General features: G+C 47.2%; 1 protein-coding gene across 2 annotated transcripts in view; it reads right to left on the bottom strand.

Annotated features, from left to right (window-relative positions):
- Positions 1-15,038, bottom strand: part of LOC115366275 (spectrin beta chain, non-erythrocytic 1) — a 69,578-nt gene that overhangs the window by 14,143 nt on the left and 40,397 nt on the right. For both annotated transcript variants that reach the window (XM_030062034.1, XM_030062810.1), the window contains 13 exons: positions 14,610-14,768; positions 12,941-13,243; positions 12,303-12,456; positions 10,633-11,503; positions 9,067-9,204; positions 7,001-7,757; positions 4,973-5,175; positions 4,652-4,742; positions 3,809-3,955; positions 2,832-3,095; positions 2,126-2,350; positions 1,036-1,125; positions 88-366 (listed from right to left, as the gene is read on the bottom strand). In XM_030062034.1, coding sequence (XP_029917894.1) covers positions 88-366; positions 1,036-1,125; positions 2,126-2,350; positions 2,832-3,095; positions 3,809-3,955; positions 4,652-4,742; positions 4,973-5,175; positions 7,001-7,757; positions 9,067-9,204; positions 10,633-11,503; positions 12,303-12,456; positions 12,941-13,243; positions 14,610-14,768 — 3,681 coding nt within the window. The remainder of the gene's footprint in view (positions 1-87; positions 367-1,035; positions 1,126-2,125; positions 2,351-2,831; positions 3,096-3,808; positions 3,956-4,651; positions 4,743-4,972; positions 5,176-7,000; positions 7,758-9,066; positions 9,205-10,632; positions 11,504-12,302; positions 12,457-12,940; positions 13,244-14,609; positions 14,769-15,038) is intronic.

Raw genomic sequence — 15,038 nt, 5'->3', positions numbered from 1 at the left:
CACACCGACATGGCATGTAGATGTTCAGTGCTCTGATCTGCTTCACATGTGAGTCCCTGTTGGTGCGCCCCCAGAGGCCCCGCCCACCTTGGCCTTCTCCTCTGACATCATGTACAGCTCCTGCTCGCTCATCCAGGCCTCGGCCTCGGCCGCGTCAAAGTAGTACTGCTGGGCGTTGTGCGCCTCCTCCAGGCGGGCGTGGCGGCGCTCTGTCTCCTCCATCAGCAGCCGCCACAGCCGCTGCAGGTCGGCCAGCCGCTGCCGGATGGCGCCGGCGCTCTGCGACTCGTCCTGCAGGAGGCTCTGACTGCGCTCCAGGACGTCGTCGATACGAGGCTGGTGACCCTGGATCTCCTTCTGCAGGGTCTGCACACACACACACACACACACACACGTTTTATTCTGCTCTCACCCCTCACTTCTCCATCATCATCATCGTCATCATCATCGTCATCATCATCATCATCATCCTCCACACACTGAGCGGCGTCTGTTTCACAAACATTTAAACACCAGAGATCTGATGCAGCATCACTGATCTCACCTTTAAATCGATCATTTTAGTCATTAGAAATATAATTTTCTTGTCATTTTTTTTAAAAATATATTTTGTTGCTAATTTTATTAACTGCCTTTTTCCCATGTTGTTGAAAGAAATCAAGTGAATTAGTTGGGAAAATTAGCAAAAAAAAAAAAAAAAAAAAAAAAAAAAGGATTTTTTTCATGAAAATTCACACAAAATATTTCAAAATGACAAAATGTTTATGATTAAACTGATATATTTAAAGATCAGATCAGTGAAGCTGGATCAGATTTCTTGTGTTTAAACGCTCGTGAAAAACTTTTTTTTTTTTCCTCTGTAATCTGTAGAGGTGGTCTTTACCTGCTCTACCTGTAAAACATCATGAGATAACTTTGTTGTGATTTGACGCTATATAAATAAAGATTGATTGATTGATTGATTGATTGATTGATAATGTCCTAACATCCCCACAGGGCAGCGGAGCTCAGCCAGGTGTGCAGCTCCAGGCTCACCTGGTTCTTCTTGATGAGCAGCTGGACGGTCTGCAGGTTGTGTCCGTGGTCGGTTGAAGTGGCGACGGGCATGCGCTCCTCCACCCAGAGCTGCAGGGGGACAGACGGACAGACGGAGCGTCAGCACACCTGTCCAAACACCTGTCCAAACACCTGTCCAAACACCTGTCCAAGCACCTGTCTGACACCTGTCCAAACACCTGTCCAAACACCTGTCTGACACCTGTCCGACAGGTGTGCTGACTGCGCCCCGTCGGCAGGGTGGAGCACCACCGGATCAAAAGGACGGCTCTTCCCTGATTAACCCAACAGCTGGAAGAGGAACCTTTCTAATCACCTGCACCTGAATCAGGTCACACGGTCCCAGTCAGCAGCACTGGGATTAAGACGTGGATTAATCCAGCTTTAGACAGGCTACTGAAGGCTTTTTATCCGCGTTTACACCTTAATCCTGACGTGACTTCCTGTTTGAGTTTTTGCGACAAACACGGCGACCCGACCGCTCGACGGCTCTTCACTTTTTTACCGACTTTTATGGCAAATTCATGAACTCACACTTTGGGAAAGACAACGGACAAGAAAAGCAAAAAAATCTCAACACTTCTGGGTGAGGCGGTATGACGGCAGATTAGGGCCACTGCATTCTGAGAAAAAACGAGCTGAGATTTCTGACATTAAAGTTGCAAATTAAGTTGTAAACACTTACAAATGTTTGAGAAAAAAAAACTTTGTCTTCTCCTGTGGGATTCAATCAGAGGGATTTTTTTCCCCACCACATTACCCTCCTCCCCCGGCTGCGGCCCCTACGATGGCCCTAATTTTGAAAACTGATATTTTATTTTATTTTTTATACCCTGTCAGGACACAGAATGTATGTTCACAGCAAGATTTCTAAAATATCCTACACACGTGTGATTAATATTTATACACATACAGAAATCATATTTGGAGAAAGTGAGTGTTGGTGAGTGTTTGAGTTAAGTAGGGAGGAGCCCCAGAAGACCCCGCCCTCCCCTTAGACAACTGTGCCCCGCCCTCTACTGGCTGTGTGATGCTACTGCTAGCAGAGCGTGAGCGTCAGCAGACGTACGATCTCGTCCTCCACGTCGCGGTTGAACTGGTGGATTTCTCTGGACGCCATCAGGAAGTTCTTCCTCCGGCGCAGCGGCTCCAGCAGCTCCTGGAACTTCCTCTCCACCACCTGGCGGCGGCCGTCCACCTCGTCCGTGTCCTTCCCCTCCTGGCCGAGCGCCTGCACCTGGCTCTGCAGCTCCACCACCTCCCGCTGCCGCACCTCCACCTGGTTCTCCAGCATCTGCAGGGCAGAGGGGGCCCATAAGACTGATGCTGCTAACACTACTAATAATGCTAATACTGCTAATATGGCTAATATGGCTAAACCTGCTAACACGACCAGTATCTGCACAGGCAGAGGAGGCCCCAGTAGGAGGCGCACAACTGATACTGCTGCTAATGCTGCTAATACTGATACTGCTAAACACTTACCACCTGATTACTACTAATATTACTACTGCTAATCCTGCTAATAGGCTACAAGCAGCATAAACACTGATTTAGAGCCTCTGCACTTACCGCTAGCTCTGCTAATCTGATACTGTTGCAACGTTTAGGGTAAACTACATCACAGCTACTGCTGCTGCTAAAGCTAGAAAATATTCAATTAGTGTGCTACCGCTGATGGATTTATTATGGAAGCTTTAAAATGTCTTCAGACTTTGACTAGGCAGTTTGGCCGCCCGGACGGCCTGCAGCCCTCAGAGCTGTGAGTCTGGTACCTGCTGCTTCTTCAGCAGGATGCTGACGGAGGTCAGGTCCTTGCCGTAGTCGTCGGACTGGATCTGGCCCTCGAGGCCGGCCAGCCACTTGTCCAGGTCGGCGCAGCTCTGCGTGAACAGCTCCGCCTTGTTGGCGTCGAACAGACACTGAGCTTTGGTCTGCGTGGTCGACTCCAGCTCGTCCCACATCTTCTGCAGCGCCGACAGCTTCTCCTTCACCACCGCCTCCGTCTCCGGCTTCTCCGCCACCAGCAGCATGCCGTCCTGAGGGGAGAGGTCAGAGGTCAAATTCTGTTCAGTCTGTCCTCCCTGCATCCTGTCATCTGTTTCTTAATATTTTATCTTCTGTATTCAAGAGATCTACAGAGCGCATGACGGCACCGAAACACCCAAAGCAGAAAAGGCCAGAGGTGTGCAGCATACACACCACCACAACATGAGAAAGGATATAATCAGTACTAAATGAGGTATATTCATAAATGCCATAAAAAAAGTAAAATCATACGATAAACAAATGAAAAATAAGGAGACAGTTAAATCCAATGCCAAAAAAAAGAAAAAATATTCAGTGGTTTTACACATTTTTCAGGACGTTGTTGTCCTGTTCCTCAGTGAGAACATTGTCTTCTCCAGGAGAACCCAGCTGTGGCCTTCTCTGTCTGCTGTTTATATTACATATGCATATGCTTATTTTACATATGCTCAATTTCTCATTTATTGTTGTAATATTTTATAGGATTAATGCACATATTTAGACTTGATGCGCATGATGCACACACCTTTTTAGTCATTTCTAAGGCACATACTCTTTTAGTTTTTATTTCTTTTTCTATTTCTTATAATTTAATTCTCCACTTGAGAATTTGAGTAACTGCAGCTGATGACAGGTTCCCCTTGGGGATCAATAAGGCATTTTTGCTTCTGATTCTGATGTGATATATTATATACATTATATATATTATATAGCAGCATCTTACCCTCTCGATCTTGTCCAGCCACTCCTTGTTGGACTGCAGCTCGGCCATGAAGGCCTGGTGCTTCAGCCACTTGCTGTGCAGGTTCCTCGCCTCGTCGTACGTCATGTCCTGAGCCGTCAGCATCTTCTCATTGATCCACAGAGACAGCTGCACGCACGCACACACACACGCACACACACACGCACACACACACGCACACACACACACACACACACACACACACACACACACAAAGGTTACCTGACCGACGTCACATCTAAAAACTGCTATGTTTGGTTGCTATGTTTCTAATGTGCAGTTTTGCGTCACTTTGTTATGTGTATATACAAACACTTTGAAATGCACACACTTTGGATATTTAAAATTAAATTACAAGACAATGACCAAATAATTACTACAAAGTTGACCAAAAAAACTTAAAAATTAAATTGCAAGAAAACTACCAATGAAATTCTCAGAAAATTACCAGAAAAAAATGTGAAATTACAAGAAAATGATGAGGAAAATTTGCAAAAATTACCACAAAAGCTGTATAAGTATGACACGTTAATATTTAAAATAAATTCCAAAAATTTACAAATTCACTTTATTTACATACAGAGTGACTTTATCTCTTTTTAGTGTGATTTTTTATTTGTTTATTTGTTGTTTTTATTTATTTATTTATTTATAACAAATTTGGTAGTACCTTTCTTGTAATTTAATTTTGAATACATATTAATACTAAATATAAATCAACTGAATTTGTTTGGGCCTTTCACAGGCATTTTGACAAAACAGAAAAATGGAACGCTGCGGCGGGGACGGGGCGGGGCAGTGAGGTGGACGTCAGCTCAAACTGACCTCCTGACAGTCCTGCAGGAACTTCTGCAGGTCTCTGTTGTCCTTCAGCCTCATCAGCAGCTCCACCGCTGCCTCCCTGTTCTTCTTGTGCCTGAAACACAGACGGGAGGAACCAAGTCACAACAGGATGTACATAAAACATCCAGACCCTGCCGGCAACAAATCAAGCTATACAAACAGTTCCAAGACAGTGGAGAGACTTTTCATAAACGATGTATTGAAATGCTCGATAAGATTAACAGCAGAGGAGATGTAGCTCTGGAGTAATGATTGGTTTCCTCTAGGGGGCGCTGTGTGCCCAGTTCATGATGTGCGAGTTACCTGTCGTCGATGGAGGTGGCTCTCTCCTGGATGCGTTCGGCGTTGATGTTTCCGTCGCTGGCCAGCCGCCTGCCGGCCTCCACCACGCCGTTGATCTTGTCCTCGTTGGCGTCCATGGTGGTCATGAAGTCCTCCTGCTTCTTGATGGCGGCCTCGGCGCCTTCCAGCGTGGTGGGCATCTCGGTGTGAGCCAGGACGTACTCCTGCAGAGCCACAAACAGCCAGGCTGAGGACAGGCTGCATCTTCACTGGTTTTTCAATGAACTGATTGAATATTTAGTCTATGAAGTGTCACAAATATTGACAAATACTGATGGGAAGTGATGGGTGAATTTTTGCAATTTTTGCACTTAAAGTGTACAAGTAGTAAGTCAAAAGCAACTGAACTTCCTGTATAATCTGTGAAAGGTTTCAATCCTCATTTGAGAAAAAAACATCTTAAAGTTAATGTACCTGAGTGGCCTGTGTGATTAAGAGTCTGCATCAACAGCTGGTACGTAACGTCATATTCACACTAGGGGGTGTGACAACAGATCTTAACTCAACAGTGAAGAAATTAAGACCTGCATCACCAAACATTCATAAATCACAAGTCTGGACTAAGTTTGGGTTTTATAAGAGAGATGGGAAAATATGCTGCAAAGTGTTTTTGCAAAACGTAGCGAACAGTAGTGAAACACACAGGACCACTAATCTGGTGACCCACATCCGGAGACGCCATGGGGTCATTTTGGGGGAGCGAGCAACAGCACCTGCAGGGTGGTTACGTCAAAATGTTCCTCTACACCCCACTTCTTCTGCAGGGTTGCATTCTATTACAAACGCCAAAGAGGATTTCTTGTTCCAACTAATCATAGAACTATAGCAGTAATAGAATCAAAATACTGACACAGCTGCACTGCATCTCATCACATCGTGACAACCCGTACGTATCTGGAGACTTCATATTTTTAATCACATATCCAGATGTAAATCGAATCTTTCCCAGTCGATGAGGTGCACATCCCCAATTGACACTGCTTTGTCTGTTCTTCGGTTCTTCAGGAATCTTTACCTGGTTGTTGCTGAAGGCCTAAGTCTGCTCAGTGTGTCTGCTCAGCTTGCACATATCTGGAAGCAGTAAGTCAATGGAAACTGGACTTTGCAAGTAATCTTGTAGATGTTTGCTATTCATATGAGTAGCTTAATCAGTTTCGCTGATCAGATGAGAAACAGATTCAAGATTATGCAGTCCAGTTGCCTTTGATCCACTACCGTGACTTGGGTGGCTCAGAGCCTTCATCTACACTTTATCCATGTAGAGTTGAATCAGGATCAACTGGACTGTATTTTAGATTCTTGAAGACATTCCACTTCTCATCCATGAAGCTTCAGTCTTCCCATCTGTATCTGGAGTGTCTTAGAGACTCGGGAGGATTTTCAACAAGCACTGCATCCTAATGTTTTTCACACCCAGCAACAAATTAATACAGAAGCTGGTCCACCCAAAAGGCTGCACACCCGAACACAAGAGGAGCAATCTGCCATTAAACCATTAAACAAATGCATGGCTCAACACAGGAGGACCAGCTCCTCAGGTCAAAACTCAGGAGTTTACCTGAACCTGAAAAAGGGACTCTCCTTGTAGGACCATAAGGTTCATATCTTGGACAGGGAGGACAGATGGTTGGAAAGAGGAGTGACGAAAGCAATCTATGTTAAAATAGAGAAACTATCTCTCAACAGAGGAGGAGGTCTCAGGCACCATCTATCTCCAACTTACAATGCTGTCCTGTCTTCATTGGAAGTTTAACCATTCACTCTTGATCTCTCCTGACCCTTACATCTGTTGTTCACACCTGGAATCAGGTGACCATAACAAGACTGAAGAAGCTTCTTAGATGAGAAGTGAAACACCTGGAAGAACCTAAACACAGTCCAGTTGACCTCGATTCAACGCTACATGGAGAGCCATGCCCTGGATGACTGAGAACCTATGCAGACATTTCATCCATAGGTTTGGTACAAAGGTAACAAGGGTGTGTTTACCTGGTTGTTGAGGAAGGCCTCAGCCTGCTTGGTGTCTCGGAGGAACAGCTGGTACGCATGGGACTGGCTCAGTAGGTTTTGCCGGTTCTCCCACATCTTGTGTAGTTCGTTCCAGCCGGTGTCGAGCGCCTGAAGCCTCTGTCTGAGGAACATGTATTGGGCATCGGTCTGTCCCTGTGTCACCATTTCCCCCATGTCCCGCATCTTCTGGTAGTCTTCCTCGTAGTTGCGGATCTCATTCTTGATGCCCTCATGCTGGGCCAGCAGCTTCTCGGCCTCGGCCAGTGTGTTAGGCATGTCCTCAGAGGCAATGGCGGTCTGTGTTCGGGACAACCAGGACTGGAAATCATCCAGCTCCCGCAGGAACTGCTGCAGCTTGCTGGCCTCTCCCAGAGACTCCTCGCGGTTCTTCAGAGTGTTCTTCATCTCCTCCCACACAGCGTTGATCTCAGCCAGGCGGCCTGTGATGGCCTTAGCCTGGTCCGGGTGCTCCTCGGCTAGACGCTGGGCCTCGCTCCGCAGATCACCCAGCTTGTCCTCGATGGCGGCTAGGTCACGCTCCATGCCGGTCAATTTGCGCTGCAGGGCCATGACGCCAGTCAGGTCGTTGCCCAGCTCCTGCGTGGATTCAATCACCTTCGTCTTCTCCTTGATCCATGACTTGGTCTCATTGCATTCGAGGTGGTAGTTCTGGACACCCAGTGCCGAGTTCAGGGACTCTTTCTTCTGGTCGACAAGGTCACGGAACTGGCTCCACCTAGTGGCAGAGAAGAGCAAGGCACACTGTGAGGCTACGATCACATCCATAGTTTGTTGTTTTTTTGCAAAAATGTACTTGTTTTTTGTATTTGGTTCATTTAGATTCACACCGGCCAATCACAAGCTATAATGACCAAAAATCACATGACTCACAAGCAGCTTGTTTACTGGACAGAATTTTGGCTATAGACTAGACTCCCTGGAACTTAGAGTTCTCATATTCTGCCCGAACCCGACCCGACCCGACATTTTCGGGTCAGGTCGGGCCTAAAATTTACGTGAATTGGGCGGGTCGGGTCGGGCTTCGGGTTCTGTGGGGGATTTTTTTTTTTTTTTTTTTTTTTAAATAAATAAAATAGAATTATGTGTTGTGTTATTGATTATGACGTTTCATTTTTATGTGACTGGTGGAGAGAGTGAGAGACTGGATTGGATTTGGAGGCTAAACTTTCAGTGACAGACAGACAACCAGCTGTGCGAGCGCAACGCAAACAAGTGAGAGAGAGTTGCAGCAGTATCCCGCTGTGCTGGCAGACTCAGCAGCAGGGACGGTTTCTGCTATGGGCAGTGCAACTGCCCAGGGCGCAATCTACTTGGGGGCGCACGAGAAAAAAAAAAAAACGGCAGTTTTCTAGACTACCGTATTGACCCGCACATGCCGCGGCACCATCAGTCGGCCGCGGCACCGTCCGATACCGCGCCCACCGGTCAGGTCTGCCGGATCTGACAGGTGAGCTGCCTCATGCTGGCCAGTGCGGCGGCCGGCCCGCCTGATACCGACTGATGGTGCCCCGGTGCCGCGGCCGACCGGCTCTGCTAAATAATGGCGAATTTGGCGATTTTTTTTTTTTTTTTTTTTTTTTTTTTTTCTCGGGCTTTATCGGGCTGTCGGGCTTAAAGTTCGGCTAATTAGTCGGGTCGGGTCGGGCCTCGGGCTGGCCCAGTCCGGCCCGGGTCGGGTCGGGTCTTAATTTTCAGGCCCGATGAGAACTCTACTGGAACTTTCTCTAACATGATAGACTTGTATCTTGTTCTATAGTGTGACTGCCATTCCTAAAGCAAAAGATAATGAATATAGATTATTTATGGCTCCTTTAAGAACCACTTTCACAGTTTAAGGAGTTGTCTCATGTCCATCTTTCAAAGATCAACCTTTCCAAAATGTATTCGAATGAAGACCCTTTGTGCAGTCGCTGTAAAGCCTTTCCTGCAAGTAAACATTGTCAGAGTTACCACTGAAGGAATAAAAAAAAATGTAAGAAATTGAGCAAAAGAGTAAAATCCCTCTGGACCTGTCCTCAGCGTACCTGTTGTTGAGTCTGTCCTGCTGACTCTTGATGTCCTTCTCACTCGGGTGGCCGTTGTGAATCAGCTGTCTGGCGATCTGGTTCACCACGGCAACGCGGGACGCCTGGTTGTTCATCTCCGGCTCCAGACTCTCAAACCTGCCAAGCACATAGACAGTACCAGTGTTGATTATTACAGATTATTGGTAATCCAGCACACCAGTAACTGACATTTAGGACTGATATTCCTTTGCGGTAAATTTGAAAATTGCAGTGACAAAATTTGCAATTCACAGTTCGCTACCAAAACCACCAAACCACACTAATGAAAAATCAAACCATAACTGTTGGGCTGATTTTGTATATTTTTATATGAACAGGCAATCTGAGCGCCAGAGGTGAGGACAGGATCTGACCCTGGATCTGTCGGTCAGAAGGATGACATGCTGATAATTATTCTGCAGTCCTCAGCTCTAAATTTTGGAAGTAATTAATGAAATAATTATCTCATAATTCTGAGAAAAGTTCTGATGAAAAAAAGAAAGAAAATTTTCTCAGATATTTATCTCATTCAGGAAAACTGCAGATTTCATGGAGGAAAAATTCTGCTGTGTTTCCAAATGAATGAGATAATATCTCATTAATGTAGAATGTTTTCTGTCCAGCCCTGTGCAGTTCACAGAGTTGACCACTGGGAGGTGCTGTGTTTCTATACCGTGTACTAACAGCTGTGTCATTTTAACCTCTGAAACCTGGGTGGATGTCTGATTTCTTGTGAAAGGCTGCGTTCAGATGCTTTTCACAAGCATTTAAACCTTTGAAACCTGAGCAAAACAGCTTGATTTCTTTCAAAAACACAGAAAAAGACTATGAGCAACTTTTCACAATTTTTTCCTGTAACATAATTTTAAATATTTGATTATGAAAAAGAAGGCATCTTTGAAAGCTGTCTGAATGCGGCCAGCACTCAGACACATTTAATCACAGGAAATCTGACATCCATCCAGGTTTAAAAAATTTAGTTCACTGAAATGTTTGGCTCCTTTTCCACATGGTGTTTCCATCCATTATCATGTGGCGCTTAACCAGACTGCTTCTAGATATGTTTAAAATGGATCACACCTCGTATTAATCTGCCTCTCCAGTGTCCGCATTGAGATCCGATTACCATCCAATCACACCGTGATGTGCGTTGTCTATTTACCGCCTGTATGTATCTATTAGTTGGATGTGGATTGGACACTTCTCAAGCCTTCAATGCATCTTGGCTGCTTCCCCGCCTGTATTTTAATGTGCTCATGCGTTAATCCAATTTCCATGCGATCACCTGACACACAGGTGAAAACCAGGTGGGAAGACTGTCTTTGCTCTCTGGATTTTTTTGCCGTGAGATGATTTCAGAAGCAAGTTTAGTTTGTTATATGGTCAGTAAATACATGGGGGGAACAAGCTGGTCTTTTCAAATTGTGAGATAGCTTTGATGTTTATGTGGAAGCACTGCTACATTGAACACACACACATATACACACACACACACACACACACACACACACACACACACACACACACACACACGCCCAGCCCCACCTGTGCTGTACGACCTCCAGGTCTTCCAGTTTCTCAGGAATCTCCATGCTGTTCAGCCACTGCTCCTTCTCATCGATCCAGACCTCGCAGGCGTTGGCCTCACTGAACATCTTGTAGAGCGCCAGTGCGTCCTGCAGCGCCTGCTTCCTCAGCCTCGTCAGCTCCGCCACCTCCTTGTAGCGCTCCTCGATACCCGCCAGCCGGCCACGCACCTCGTCTGACTCCGCCTCCTCCTTGGGCAGGGAGGCCGCCTGCTCATGCAGCGAGTCGATAACGGGCCGGTAGCTGGCCACCTCTGCCGCCGCGTCCTTGTGTTTCCTTACCAGTGCCTGGGTAGAGAACTCATCGTGGCCTGTCTCTCCGCTGGAGACGATGCGCAGGGCGTCGAGCGTCCAGGCGTCAGCGTCATCTGCGTCCGCCTGGAACTGATGCAGCGCCAGCGCCTGCTCTAGCCTCCTCTTCCTCACCGCTGCCAGCTGCTCCAGCGCCGCCCACTGGGCCTGCAGGTCAGCAATGCGCTCCCGGATCTTGGCGGCACCAAAATGGCCGGCCTTCGCCATGGCCTCGCCCTCAGCGATGGTGTGCTGCAGGTGGCCGGCACGGCCGCTCATCTCGTCCTCCAGAGCACGGTGCTGGCTGAGGAGTCGCAGCGCCCCTGTCAGGTCCTTGCCGCCCTCATCAGAGGACAGGATCTGCTCTTTCTCGCGGATCCAGCCTTCCTCCTCTGCCATCTCCCAGAAGAACTTCCAGAGGCGGCGGGACTCCTCCAGGCGGGCGCGACGCTCAGCAGCCAGCTGAGTCAGCTCCTGGTAGCAGAACTCCATGTGAGCGACCCGGTCCTGGATGACCTGCGGGTCACACGGCTTGTAGCCTGCACAGACACACAACCTCAACATCAGATCATCTGGAAAAACAACGAGGAACCTGAAACCTGCCTGACCTGCTGAAGAGAGGATGAACCTTTTGGATTATGATTTTTTTGAGGGGCTGCCCGGCCACTGTGGTAACAACATGTGGTACACACTCCACCTGCTGAGCTGCTGAGGAGCCGCAGGATGAACCTTTTTCCTGGTAGGTGACCTCATGTGACACCACTGTTTTCATTTTGCATCATTTATTATGGGACTTTGAAACCACAAACTAAGAATTTTGCTTGAACAGTTTTGCACACTGTCACTAAGTCACAACAAACATGAAGAACTGTCTTCAGCATATGAACACCATACGACCATGAGGTGGATGTACACTTCACATGTAAGTGCAGCCTTGTGCTACACTTACTGATTTAGCTTAACTGACTTCCTGTGATTTAAATAAAATTTCACTTTCAGTATTAGGGATCATTCGATATAGATTTTTCTGGGGATGATACCAATTATTAGCAATCCAGGACACAGATAACTTATTCTCAGGTCTGATATTCATTTTTTGTAAATCTGAAAACTACAGTGTCAAAATTTCCAGTAAAACTGAAACAAAACTTGTAACCCTTGTCCTTAAGGCAGGTATTTCAGAAGGAATGGCGGAGTGGTTTTTATATCAGCTGTTATGGAAATCAAAATTACGATACGGATTATTAAAACTTTCTGAAAATCGGCCGCGGTAATTGTCCGGGACTGATGGTCAGTATTCCTGTTGAGGGTACTTCATTACAGAACAGCACTGCTCACCATCGCCGTTGACAGAGAACTTGTTGGCGTTGGCGTTGACTCCCTTCACCCTGTCGGCCTGGATGGCGATGTCGGCCTCCACCAGCGCGTGTTTCTGCAGCAGATCCTCCACCCCCAGCAGATGCTTCCCATAGTCCTGAGACAGCAGCAGCATCTGGGACAGACAGACACCGTCACTACCACCGAGATCCTCCACTGCTCTGAACTTCCTGTAGTGTTCTCCAACATGATTCCTGCATCTTCATACAGTTCTGCTACTGGCACATTTAGAATTGTTCTGAGAGAGCTTTATTTTCATCTTCTGCAGACCAAGGTTCACCTCCAGCCTCCGAAACTTCCCTCCCTCCATATGCTCATCTCATCCACCTAGTCCATGGTGTAAAGTTTGCCTTGGTTAAAAACTCCACTAAGATTCCAGCAAATGCTCCAGTTTATTAATGAATTTGACAGGAACAGGAACGTCTCCATGTCAGAGAAGCTGGGAGGAGCGTTCATGAAGCCAATATTACTGTGTCAATATAACCAGACTACGGTTCAAGGGATGGTAAACCTAAATGGGCCAGTTTTTCATTAGAATACCCCTAACCCTAACCCTAACCCAGCACATGGACAAACTGACTGCACCGACTCCTGCGTACCTTCATCTCGTCCATCCAGTCCATGATGTAGAGCATCTCCTGGAAGACCCTCTGCAGGCCCAGGTTCATCTCCAGCCTCTGCCTGCGGGCCTTCAGCAGCTCTAGCAGGTACTCCCACAGCCGGAGGACATTGTCCTTCCTGGCTGTGATGCGTTTGATGTCATGGTAATTCTCCATCTCCAGTTCCCTCGCCACGGCAACCACAGCCTGGACGCGCTCTTCGTATGCTGCGATGTCCGTCTCGATCGCCTCGTGCTTCTTGGTGGCCGCTTCCACGGCCTGAAGGTCAAAACCAAAGTTGTCCTGCAGAGAGAAGATCCGTATTAACATCACAGGAAGCTGTCCTGTCTTTGGTCTCGACGAGGCTCAGCTCAGGTGGCCTGAACGCACCGCCAGCTCATTAATGTTTTCATGATCTGGACTCCCAAACTGATTTTCATGGGGCCCCAAACTCCCACCTAAAATCATTTTGCCCTGAGGACCCTGATATGAAGACATGTTTTTGTTTGCACATTAGGAAATAACTTCCTTACTTTTTCTTCATACTTTCTTTGTACTGTGACCGTTTCTAGTAACTTCATTAATAGTAAAATTAAACATTTGAAACTTGAACAAATTCTCTTGATTTCGCTCAAAAATATGTGAAAAAAAGTGATTAGCAAATTAGCAAAAACACTTTTTAATCAAGAAAATTGCCAGAAAATGTGAAAAAAAAATGGTGGTCCCGTGATGCTGGATCAGATTTCTTGTTTTTAAATACCTGAGATATTTTCCTGAGGACACCCCAGAGTAGAGTTCTCATATTCTGCCCGAACCCGACCCGACCCGACCCGACATTTTCGGGTCGGGTCGGGCCTAAAATTTACGTGAATTGGGCGGGTCGGGTCGGGCTTCGGGTTCTGTGGGGGATTTTTTTTTTTTTTTTTTTTTTTTTAATAAAAAAATAGAATTATGTGTTCTGTTATTGATTATGACGTTTCATTTTTATGTGACTGGTGGAGAGAGTGAGAGACTGGATTGGATTTGGAGGCTAAACTTTCAGTGACAGACAGACAACCAGCTGTGCGAGCACAGCGCAAACAAGTGAGAGAGAGTTGCAGCAGTATCCCGCTGTGCTGGCAGACTCGGCAGCAGGGACGGTTTCTGCTATGGGCAGTGCAACTGCCCAGGGCGCAATCTACTTGGGGGCGCACGGGAAAAAAAAATCTCCAGTTTTCTAGACTACCGTATTGACCCGCACATGCCGCGGCACCATCAGTCGGCATCAGGCGGGCCGGCCGCGGCACGGTCCAATACCGCGCCCACCCGTCAGGTCTGCCGGATCTGACAGCTGAGCTGCCTGATGCAGGCCGGTGCCGCGGCCGGCTCGCCTGATACCGACTGATGGTGCCCCGGTGCCGCAGCCGACCAGCTCTGCTAAATAATGGCGAATTTGGCGTTTTTTTTTTTTTTTTTGGGCTTTATCGGGCTGTCGGGCCTAAAGTTCGGCTAATTAGTCGGGTCGGGTCGGGCCTCGGGCTGGCCCAGTCGTGTCCGGGTCGGGTCGGGTCTTAATTTTCAGGCCCGATGAGAACTCTACCCCAGAGGTCCCCGGACCCCACTTTGCGGTAACTAGTCGGCATGCTGAGGCTAACATGTGATGACAAGCTTCATCAGAGTGTGTGTGTACCTGCGACACCAGCCTCTGGTTCTCGCTCAGCCACGTTTCTCTCATGGCGGCCTTGCGGTCGAAGCGCCTGGCGAGTTGTTCCAGTTTCTCCTGACGAATCAGCTCCGTCCTCAGAGCCAGCTCCCGCTCGTGCTCCGCCTTCTCCAGCCGCTCCCAGGCCTGCAGGCAGGAACACCAGCTTCAGCCTCAGTATGTAAGCACATATGTGGGGTCTGTTTTCTTATTATGAGATCAAGTGTGCATCTTTTAGGTGATGCTGTATGTATAGACAATCTAAAATTCAGTGTATATTCTATGGTCTTTATGATATTTTTGCAGGCTAACGTGTGTTCATGGCCTCTCAGTGGCCGTCAGGCGGTCGTCTTGGAATTGGTCTTTTGTTTTTGTCTTTTCTATCACATTAAAGTCTTGGTTCTGTGTTTTGTTTTT

Source organism: Myripristis murdjan, chromosome 1 (genome assembly GCF_902150065.1).
Source record: "Myripristis murdjan chromosome 1, fMyrMur1.1, whole genome shotgun sequence".
Taxonomy (NCBI): domain Eukaryota; kingdom Metazoa; phylum Chordata; class Actinopteri; order Holocentriformes; family Holocentridae; genus Myripristis; species Myripristis murdjan.
This window is presented reverse-complemented; position numbering and strand designations above follow the sequence as displayed.